The following is a 12,435-nucleotide window of genomic DNA, read 5'->3' as shown; positions in this document are numbered from 1 at the left end:
AGTTCGGGAAGGCCAAAAGTTGTATCTCAAAGAGATTTACGAAATTTAGTAAAAATTTGCAAGTCTGCAAGAAGAAGTACTCTTCGCGAAGTAACAGTTAAATGGAATACTGTAACTGGTTTAAATATATCAAGAGAATGTTGCCGAAAATATATCCATAAATGCGGTCTGGGGTTTTACAAGGTAAACTTTATTTTGTGTGGATAATCAATTACCTGAAGATTATTGATACAAATTCTTATTTAGGCCAAAGAAAAGCCGCTACTGGCAGAAATTCAAAAGAAAAATCGCTACAATTGGGCAAAATCTAAATTATCGTGGACACAAAATGATTGAAATAAGGTCATATTTAGCGATGAGTCTAAATTTGATGTCTGCGTTGGAGATCATCGAAAACGAATAATACGAAATAAAGCAGAAGTCTTTCATAAAGATTGCATAAAGAGGGTTGTTAAATTTCCTAAGGGGATTATAGTTTGAGGTTGCATGTCAGCAAGAGGTTTTGGCAAATTAAATTTTAGAGATGACACTGTTAATGCCCAAAAATATCAACATATACTTGAGACCTCACTTTTGCCTAGTGCTCAAGAATTGTTTCCAAACGAAGACTATATTTTCCAACAAGATGGAGCATCATGCCATTCAGCAAAATCAACTAAAAATTGGTTCGGTAATAATAATATAAAAGTTCTATCCCATCCTGCAAGTAGTCCGGACTTAAATGTTATAGAAACCGTGTGGCATAAAATGAAGCAATATTTAAGAAACCACCCTCAACGAATAATTTTTGATTTGCGGACAAAACTGCAGGAAATTTGAGATAATTTTTCTCCTGAAATGTGCCTATCTTTGGTAAATACAATGCCATTAAGAGTTCAGGTGAAAGGTGATGTAACTCCGTATTAAACAAATTTCTTGTTGTGTTGTCCCAATATATAGTTGTCAGCAAATATGGCTTGATTTTGGCAAAATAAGCTATTATCAAATGTGATTTGTTTGCAAAGTTATAAAAATATAGTAAAATTGTTTAGATCATATTGTAATGTTTGAATTTAGAATAATAAACAAAATAAATTGAGTCGTTTTTTATTGCAAAAAGGACCTTGTCCCAACATATAGTTGTTAGGGCTCGTAAGTGTATAAGTGCGAAAAAATTCAGCTGATTGCTTGTTAAAGCATAAAGGGGAGATTTTATATAATTTTTTTTGATGTGGGGGTTGTTTTTTGATAGTTGAGCAACCTTTTCTTTATCTGAAAAAAATAATTAAAACCAAAGAAACACATAAAGTCTATTTCCTGACCACCCCAGACTTCAAATACCTTTTGCATTGTTAAAGAGGCAGAAGGAAGAGTGAACACAGTGACCGAAAAGCTTTTTAGGAATCATCTAAAATGTACGAAGATACACAGAGAGACCGACTTTGAAGGCGATACTGAAATTTTTATCCATTGTCCAATCTAATCCACTTACTTTAGGATTTCTGGTGGCGATTTACCGAAAAACCGCAAACAGTAACTTCCTACTGGGCGTCAATACTGTGATAATTGAGTAGTAAAAGCGAAGAATGGTTCGGTCCTTTCGTGTGAAGTAGGTGTAAAATTATGTTAATGGGATTAAGTTGTAATCCACCTAAATTTTAAGTCGGCTAGGAAAAAGATTTGGTAACATAATTTAAACTGTATTTTTAATTTAATACGTCAGTTGTATATACAGGGCGTGCAAAAATGTCCGCAATAAATAGGAAGAAAATATTTATTAGTTTTGGTTTTAAAATGGGGTTAGATGACAAAATTTTGAAAAAAGGCAAATTTAAATGCTCATTAATAACTTAATCCAACTTAATCTACGACAATGTCATTATAACGCATCTAACCATTGCCTGGAAACTTATATGGTGAAATTTTGATGAAATAATTTACTACACACTAAAAACACGGTATGTCGCTAGTGGTAGGAAAAATAATTTTTAGAGGTTACTAGTTTATTTGGATGCCTGTGATATGCGTATACAGGGTGTTTCCTAATTAATCTAAAAAATAAAAAATCGTTAGAAAACGAATTAAGGCGGGCTCTTAATAAGTATATTTATTTTTTTTCTCGACAACCGTTTGATGAACAAGAAAAACTCAAAAGATCAATTTTGTTGAAAAAGGATGGCCAGTCAAGAAAAAAATATATTTTCTTTAAAAAAGCAGTGGTGTACCATTGATGTTAAGCAAAAAAATCGATTTTATTTTTAATTAAGGTTCATATCTATCTTAATAGTAGATTATTATATCTATGTATTTAACATTGTCATTTGGATGTCATTATGGCTTTCATAGTGCTATTATGAATTCATCATAACACGCAAATTTTAAAATAAGAATCAAGCAAAAAATGGTACCTAAATACGTTTATTTATTGTAAACATTAATTACAATCAGTACAATTGGTTAAATTAATTCCAGACGATGACAGGTGAGTTGAATTTTTAGAAAGTAAATTTATTTCCTGAGTGCTGGAACTTGTTGAAGACCCATCATTGCCAGAAATGTTACCCAAAATATTACATGACACTTTTTTCTTATTTTCGTTTATCTTCTTTCGTATTCTTACTTTTCTTTTTTTTTTTGGAATTTTCTATATAGCTCTCTGCCACTGTGTTAGAGCGCCAACCACCATGTCTTATAACAGTTAATAAAGGGTCTTGTGCAGAACAGGTCCCCACATGGTCCCCACGAAATCGTGGTTTTTTTAATTTTTAATGTCGATCCCATAGTTAATGGAATAGTTTAAAAGAAAAAAAATGTTGGATGAACCACTTTTTCTACGAAAAAAAATAATTGAAAATTCCAAATTTTCACTACATTTCAATGCGAAAACTCCCTATTATAACCTTCATAAAGACAAACCCCAAATAACCAGGCTAACCAATGCATTAACACCCTCCAAATCACCAGGCTAACCAATGCATTAACACCCTCCAAATAATCAGGCTAACCAATGCATTACCACCCTCCAAATAACCAGCTTATCTAACCTAACCTAACCAATGCATTAACACCCCCAAATAACCAGGCTAACCAATGCATTAACACCCTCCAAATAACCATGCTAACCAATGCATTACCACCCTCCAAATAACCAGGCTAACCAATGCATTAACACCCCAAATAACCAGGCTAACCAATGCATTAACACCCTCCAAATAACCAGGCTAACCAATGCATTACCACCCTCCAAATAACCAGGCTAACCATTGCATTAACACCCTCCAAATAACCAGGCTAACCAATGCATTACCACCTTCCAAATAACCAGGCTAACCTAATTGAGCCTAATGACAAAACTTCATTGATTACGCGTCGAAAAACAGTATATATTAAAAAAACTTATATTTTCGTAGAACCTGAAAAATCCGCAAATTTTATTTCAGAAATTGCTTTAAAATAATCCACACTAACGAATAAGCTACTAGACAGTTCAATTTTTGTTGCACTAAAGTGATAACTTACCGTTTTAAGTCCCTCCACAACAACTTTATTTCAGAAGAAAATCATATAAAGTAATTTTATTGACAACGTCGCAAATTCTATGCGAAGGCCATAGATGACATACCGATGATCGATTAACTGTCAATCGAAAAAGTCATAAAATTGCTAGCTTGAGCTGATGTAAATAAATATATTTTCTTAATTTTTATGCTTACAAAGAAGATTCGTTACATTTTTGTGCTTAAATTAGATCATTCCACGTCTATTTATGGTAATAAAGTACTAATATGTGATGTTTTTACTGAATCCGTGTAGAAAATTTAACATATTTACTGTCCGTCGCCTGTACCTAAAATACGTTTTTTTGCCGCTTTTTAAAGATAAAACACATTCATCCAACAATTTTTATGCTTAAAAATATTCAGTTTAAGATAATCTTGCAAAAAAATCCCAAAAAAGTGTTAAATGCGTGGGGACCTATTGTGCACCAGAGCCGTTAATAAATCCACTCCTGAATCTGCAAGCAACGACTTTTAGATGCCTATTCCAAATAAAAGTAAAATTGTAGACAACAGTACAATTATTGAACGCCTCTTAAAAAGTGATGCAATAATTTTTGACCTTTTAAAAATTTACACGGGATATCCCGCGTTTCGATGTACCACACGGTATATATAAATTATTGTTAATAACTTCTTATATAGATCGTAATTCTTTACTAATTCTATAGTAAGATTATTTTTTTAATCATCTAAGTTACTACTGTTTTAAGTAATATTTCCGATCGCACTAAAAACTATAATAAAACAAAACCTATAATAACACGAAAATCCTAAACAAAAATTACTTGTTTTTTATATCCGAGAATTTGGCGATATTAAAATCTCCGTAATGTAGGAAAATTCTTTTGTCGAGCACTTTTTTGGGGAAATATTTCGTAATATAAAATGTCTTTCCAGAAATAGAAATTACAAAATAACAAAATCTCACAAGGGAGTTGTTTGACGAAGCAGAAATATATTTCGTCCTAATTGAAGAATGCAATAAATATCGGGAATTAAAGGACTGCTTCGAGTATTTTCGTTTTTATAAAAACGAAAAATACTTTAAAATCTAGATGTTTTAAACGGTTTCAAGTATTTAGTTTCATTCATTTTAGTTTATCAATTTAACATCATTAAAAAATACAAATAAAAAAATTCTATTGAGCTCCCTTTCGAAAAACAATCGTTCACTCTAAGCGTACCTATTGTTCCCCTCTCCTTTTCATACCAATCCTGCTCCATCCCCCCCTCACCCTCACACCACATCATCATCCATCGAATATAACCTAAAACAAACAAGAAAATTATTTTAAGGGAACGATTGTGTGTTTATTAATGCGATGATATGGGCCGATGTGGATTTAACATCGGGGATCGAACAATGGCGGCGGAGTATTAAATATGTTATTGTTGGAGACTAAGTTTCGGCTAGATCCCTCTCGAAACCTTAGCCCTTAACTCCGCTTAATTGAGGGTGGGGTTATTTAAGTAAAAAGGAGCAGCCGTGTGTGGGAGATTTAGCGACACGATTGCACACTTTGCAGCGTTTTGTTTTTCTTACCTAATAAAAAATAACTGGAGTATCTACTAAGGAATTACTTCATTCTTCAAAATGGGCGAGGGTAGTGGTGTAGGATCGGCAAAAAAAAAGTTTTTTTAATTTCACTCAAAATGAGTTACTTGGGTCATAAATGACCTAAATACAAAATATTTTGATGGTGTCTGTCTGTCTGTCTGTCCGTCTGTAACACGATAACTCAAAAACCGCTGAACCGATTTTGACCAAATTTGGCACAAAAATACTGTGGCACCCGAGAATCTGGCCATTAGTTTTTGGTGGGGGTGGGGGGTTGGTAAGGGAGTATGGAAGGGGGATAAAAAATTTTCAAAAATCGTAACTCCAAAATTACAGTAGCTAGCGAAATGCGGTTTTCAAATTAAGATTAGAAATAATATTTGCAACAAAATCCATACAGATATAAAAGCTCAAAGGGTTTTTTTGTTACATCCATCCCGCCGAAACTACTTTACCAATCTTGGTGATTCTTTTTTTAAATGAAAGGTATATATGTCTAGATTTGTTATGAAGTATTTTTAAATTGTTGAATGGCTATTTCTTTGTGTAAATCGACTAAATATTAAAACATACCTGAAAAACACCTACACACAATACCTCCAGAAATAAATTATTTGTCATTGTCAGTTAAATTATATATCAAGTTTTTAGATATTTTAGGAATCAGTTCATACAGCCAGCTTTAGATACATAAATATTAGAACAAAGGTTCGTTTAAACGACATTAGTGAATTAGCTACACAAAGCGATTTTAGGAAATTCATCCTCTTAGAGAGTAAAATTATGTCGGAACAATTTGTTGTATGAAAATTCCTTACTATGTGGTCTAGAAGAATGAAATCCAACAAAAAGAATTAGAAGCGATTTTTGAAATTCATCAACCAAATGGGTAAAGTTAGTAAAAATTTATATAAAACTTGGTGACCTCTGGATTATACACATAAAAATTGGCACAAAGGATCATTGAAAAGACATGAGTTAATTATTTGGATAAAGCGATTTTATGAAATTTATAATCTTAGGGAGTAGAATAGGGAATGAAAGTTTGCTGTACGAAAATGCATTACTATAACATCTAGCAGTATAAAATTTTTATTTTTATTCGATTTTTTGTCGAGCGAGTCTTAAACAATTATTCTTAGGGGTAGTAGGTATATTTGACCCCACACGATTATGAGTTTTTTCCCGAAATTTTTTTTTGAAAACTTGGAATTTTTTGAAAAACCTTTTGGATTTTTTTTAGTTTTTAGTTAAAAACCATAATTTCTTGATAATATGACAACATAGATAGGTAGTAGATTAAATTTACAAGACAGAAACACCCGAAAAAATATTTGTTTTGGAAATTTTTAAAGTAAAATAACTCAGTTATTTTGGAGTTATTTGAAAAACGGTAAAGAGAAAATACGGTTTTTTATCGAGATCTACCAGCCCTGAAAATATTTGCACTTATTCAAGACTTGCCCTGTATAATACCCACAAAATCTAACTTTCATATGAAATATGAGTAGCTCTAAAACGGCTTTCATCCAAAAAAACAGTTATAAAAACTTTTTCTGGAGAGCCTTCAGAGCTATTTAGACAGCCCTTCACAAAACAAACTTTAAAACCCTTCATTACAAAAATAATAAAGAGGGTACAATAAAACAAAATTGAAAACTCAAAGTATTTAACACCAAACGCAAAATCCACCAAAATACAAATCCAACCTCAAACCCTCGAATGCCTCGAACATAGTGTTTAGTGCTTCGATAAAAATGGCAGTAACTAGTATAGTAAACAATATAAAAGTAAATTTAATATTGATTATAAATAATTAAATTTTTATTATTTATTTCTTAACGATCTTAATAAAAATAGAAAAATCTAACGTGATTTTAAGATATATGGTGTAAATACGGTAGCAGAGAACTAGACACGCCATAATATTATTCTTCAGCGCCCTCTGTCTACTGTTCAGTTAAATACTGATAGGTGACGTCACAATTTTCTACGCGTCCTTTTCAAACCAGTGAAATTTGTATTGAGGGAGTACTTTTTAATCATTCAATTGAATTTTATATTAAAAATAACAAAAATTTACTAACTATGGTTAAACACCGGATTAACAGAACATTATACGACTGAGGATCGCAGTCTAGAATCCGCGTAAATAAAAGACCTCATAGTAGGCCTAATAACAAAAAGAACTTTAACTTAACTTCTGTTATACCGGGTGTTTCTCCTGTATAACTTTTTTTATTTTTTTAGATATAAAAAGCAGATTTGGTATCTTAGTATATGACAGAAATTAGGATTTATTGGCGTATTCAATTGATTTCGGTCACTTCCTGTTTCACCGGAAATGACTACAACTTTTGATTCTTAAATAACGTCCTCGGCTTTTGTTTATTTTAGTCGATAGAAAATGGACACTCTGAATAGAATGACATATCATATGTCAACTTTTGACATTTTCGCATATGGTTTATTTGAAATTGTAACATGCGGTTCATAACGACAATTTGACTCGAAATACCCAGTGTGTAGGTACCAAATTATTCGTAAAAAAATGCTTTTTCCAAATATGCGTCTAATAAAGGTTGTAAACTGAGATAATCGCTATCACACTGTATTTACTTTTTAATTTCTGTACAACATGTAGATCCGGTTCTGCTTATGAGCTACTAATTACCATTTCGTTTTGTTTCAGGTATGGTTCAAAAACCGTCGGGCAAAATGGCGGAAACAGAAACGAGAAGAACAAGAAAGACTGAGAAAGATACAGGAGGAAGATACGCGATCGAACGTCGATCCCCAACGGATTTTGCCTCCGCCGCAACAATTCAGCGACGACGATTCCTCAGACCTGGAAGTAGCATAAAATTACCTTAATTAATTCTCTTTTTTACAAAACAATTTAATTATTGTTAACGATATAACGAAAAAATCAAAACAAAGCTTTGTGATTTTTATCAGTGGCCGCTGACAAAATTACAAACACAATGCAATGGGAATTTAAGGGTGTTAAATGTACAGGGTGTCCCATTTTAGTTGCGATTAAGATTTTTCTCGCTTATTAAGACGAATATGATTTTGCGGTTTGTGCCGACCTGATTTATAGTCCAAGAAACTAGGCAACTCATATGAAAAATTCAAGTTTTTACCAAAACTTCTTATTTGAAAGCGTATTTTCTTGGACTTTTTACAAAAATTTACTAACTTCATACACCTTTCCTACCTCAGTTGATTAATGTTTATTTTTTTTTAATGGAGGCTTCTTTATAGATATTAATATTTATTCTCTTTATACAAACTTTTCCTCATATCGTCGCTCTAGGCAAAATATACTAAGACCGATTTTTTAATTATTAAATTGTACTGAAGCTGGGGTTGATTCCTTGTGAAACATCGTTGAAATATTAGTATTTTAATAAAGCACGCTTTTAGATGTTTCAAAAAACTTTTAATAAGAGTAACTTTAACTCTACATATATGTTTCGGCTTGTTAGGCCTTTTTCAAGAGTTTTTTAAGAACTAATCGTCTAACTACACTGTAACTATATATATATATTTATTGGGGTGGGGTTCAGAGAGCTTAATAGTAATAAAATGTGCTGAGCCGTGCCAATTATTTCAGCTTATCAGATTTTAGCTTAACTGCCCGCTTAAGCGTTCTACCTGTTTCTTTCAGGTGTTCAATTGAGTTTTCACTCTTGTGACATATCGTATAATAGACTTTTACATGTTTCTTTTAATCTCATATCTAAATTCTACCTGTTTGGCCTATGTAGAAATTCTAGATATAAGGATTAAAGAACATGCAAAGTCTATTAATAATCTCCTCAGCACAGTCTCCGGTCTCAACTCACGTACAGCAACAATCACAAAATTAATGAAAACAATTAGTTACTACATTATGAGAAACAAAGGCAGACGCTTGGGAAAGTTACTGAACAAAGTTAGAAATACTAAATCTGTTAAAAACGAAAATAATGTTAACGAGACCAACAAGGATTTCTAAACACATTTTTATTACCCCTATTGTAAACTCTCTGAATCCAATTCTATAGTAAATATATATATATATATATATATATATATATATATATATATATATATATATATATATATAGTTACAGTGTAGTTAGACGATTAGTTCTTAAAAAACTCTTGAAAAAGGCCTAACAAGCCGAAACATATATGTAGAGTTAAAGTTACTCTTATTAAAAGTTTTTTGAAACATCTAAAAGCGTGCTTTATTAAAATACTAATTTTTAATTATTGTCTTGAGGTCTATAATAGCCTTATATGTGTTCAGGAAAATACCGTACGATCGAAAAAAAATGGCGTCAGAGATGGCTGGGAAATGACAATCGATGATAATTTTAGCGAGGTCATCCTCTAGTCGTCACTTGCTAAAAATTGACATAAAACAAAATATCCAGACACACAAATCAATTTCCAAAACAAATATTTTCTCTCGAATTTTAAACTACACCATTTAAAGGGCGTCTAGGGCTTGACCTCGCCAAACTTATCATCTATTGTCATTCCGCAGCCGTCTTTGACGTCGTTTTTTTTTGCGATCGTATTTCACATTGAAAACTTCTTATTTTTTGGACTCGGTGTGTTTCGCTTGTAGACCGACGAAATATTACTTTCTGAGATCTAGTCAATTGTTACTGTAAATATTTTTTGTATAAAATGTATAATAAATGTATTTCTAGAATATGTATTGGTAAGTTTTACCTAAACCCAATAAAAAATATACTAGCATGTATTTCAAATTTTAACGAATAACCTTTGAAAGAAAAACGCCTCAAAATTTAAAACTGATTAACGTTAGTAGGTATAAAACGTTAATTTTGAATTAATACTATTTAAAATTGTATACATTTTTTCATTGCATAGCACATATCTATAATGTAAAATCATAAATATTAGACATAGGTAGACGTATATAGTGATTTGCTGTATATTTTGTTTGTACATACTGTGTATAATCTAATAATAACTGTTCATGTATAAGTTTAGATTTTAAATTATATACGTGATCTTATAATTTCCTGTAAAATATATAAATCATTTTTTTTAAATTTTGGTTGTTTTATTTAAAAAATCCCTAAGAACTTATTAAGAAGTTTCAGTATAAAAAAAATCGAGAAAACAAAATTATAATGAAATTATTATTGCAATTAAACCTATAATTAATAATTTACTTTTATATTAAATTGTGTAAACCAATTAAAAATGACAAAAAAGAACGAAATATGTGGGGCTCTTTTTATTTGCAAAGAAACGGTGAATCCTACACAAACCAGTTGTGTAAAATGGAGAGAAAACTCTATTATTCTGCATATTAACAAACTAAGAGTCAATTGAATGTAGTTTTCTGATTTACAAACCCCTACAAAAAATCCATAAAAAACTTTAAAAGACAAACTTTGGAAAATAAACTAGATATTTTTATAATATCTTTATGGATTCGGTGAGCTTTAATAATAAAAGACACGAAAAAACTAATTTATTTACTTATTATACAGGGTGAATCTTAAATAAGTGCAAATATTTTTAGGGCTGGAATATTTCGACCCCAGGAACACGTCTATGTTCAAAAGAAGTTGAAAATCGTACATTTTCTTTTAAATTTTTCCGTAGATTTTAGAAAACTTTTTAGCACTGTCTTTTTACCGCAATTTTTCCCACGGTATAATTTCTTAATCTCTGATATTACCATGGTTACCTGTTTACTCTAAGGTTACGGCACTATAAGTGATGCAAATACAGAAAAAAATCCCGTTGCTCTCAAATTTTTTTAAGATAAATATTTTTTTTCGAATCTCACAACAGTATTAATTTTTGCGACGTGAATGACAATATAAAAATAATTATTTTTTGTACAAGACGATAAAATGGTATTTTATACGATAATGCAACTTTATCGTCGTGTATAAAACAATATTTTTTTCCATGCGTTACGTTTTAAAAAATATTCAGAAATTATTAATTCAAGGAATTTATTACGAGTAGAAAAAATATTGTGCTGGGTTGGCGTTGGTTTCTACCATAGACAAACAAATAAAAAGAGACTGGCAAAGAGAGGGACAACGTTCCCGTAGCGCAACTCAGAACGCAAAATTTCGTTCTATTTATGTTGATCTGCGCATTGCGTCTATTGGGCCCACTATCTCATTCTAATATAACAAGAGAGAAAGAAGCAGCCATATAAAAGGTAATTTTTAAATAGAAATTAGAACAATCGCCTTTCGTTTTCGTCAAGATGACAACATCATGACAATTCGTCATGTTTGTTAATTTTTCTTTTGGTGATTTACCTCAATTTTATTGACTTATGAATATAGGGAACAAATTCCTTTGTTCCATATAGGTATTTATATTTTGTTACTTATAATTTTGGGTTATACTATTTGTTATTTTATTTGCTGCAAGAGCCAGTATCATCTATTTTCTATATGCATTGGTGCCCCCTTTCTCTGATAGATGTGTTAAAGACACCCGGTAAAATAAAAGTAAGTAGTTATATATTTATCATCTTAATAAGAAAAAAGTAGAAGTATAGTAGTGTCAAAAATATTTCGAACCTCTCTTAACATAACAAATTAATACAATTAATTTTTTTCATTTTTTGGGTAGGTAGTTTATAGCTGGTTTATAGTAACCAGAAACTTTATTAATACACCTATTTTACTTTTGTTTTAGGATTAAAACTGGACTTGAAAATGGTTCAGGATCATGATTCTCGTAAAGTCTTCTTTGCTTGGATATTCACTTTGTTATTGCAATTAGGCAGTTTTTTCGAAAATGAGATTTTTAATGCCCTTTAAAAAAATTGGCCGATCGTTTCCTGCAACAGTCAATTCTCCTGCAGTTAAAATTGGTAGGTGGGTGGAATAAACACTGTTATTTTTTGTTATTATATTATAAAAAGTTTATTTATTTTTATGTATAAATAAATATGTTTATAAAACAGTACAATTTTTGCTTTTTTTATAATTTCCCTTATAATAGTAGTATTCTTTCGTTCTGAAAGAAACTGCAAATTTTCACTTAAACTGATTAATTCCTACGCCTAGAGATATGAGGCAATTTTAACAGTTGTTTTTCTTAATTTTCTCTAAAGCGGCACGGGATTAACCATTTCAGAACAACCAAAAATATTTATAAAAAATGCATTTTTTTCAAAATGTCAATAATAAAAAAGTTTTTCCTCTTGTAAAGAAAATCCGGTGACATACTGTAAATCATTAACAACTGAAAATAAAATTATATCGGTAAATTGCTAATTAGGCATTATTTGAACAAAACGAACAATACGAAGAGCTGTACAAACAACGA

The 12,435-nt window shown here is 31.0% G+C and overlaps 1 protein-coding gene across 1 annotated transcript in view; it reads left to right on the top strand.

Moving 5' to 3' along the window:
- Positions 1–8,509, top strand: part of LOC115885605 (homeobox protein goosecoid) — a 64,701-nt gene extending 56,192 nt beyond the window's left edge. Inside the window, exon 4 of the mRNA XM_030904567.1 lies at positions 7,790–8,509. Coding sequence (XP_030760427.1) covers positions 7,790–7,960 — 171 coding nt within the window. The 3' untranslated portion in view covers positions 7,961–8,509. The remainder of the gene's footprint in view (positions 1–7,789) is intronic.
- Positions 8,510–12,435: the final 3,926 nt, after the last annotated feature.

This window comes from Sitophilus oryzae, unplaced genomic scaffold (assembly GCF_002938485.1).
Source record: "Sitophilus oryzae breed Bouriz unplaced genomic scaffold, Soryzae_2.0 scaffold_402_pilon_pilon, whole genome shotgun sequence".
Lineage (NCBI taxonomy): Eukaryota > Metazoa > Arthropoda > Insecta > Coleoptera > Curculionidae > Sitophilus > Sitophilus oryzae.
The sequence above is the reverse complement of the archived record's forward strand: the minus strand, read 5'-3'. Positions and strand labels throughout refer to the sequence as shown.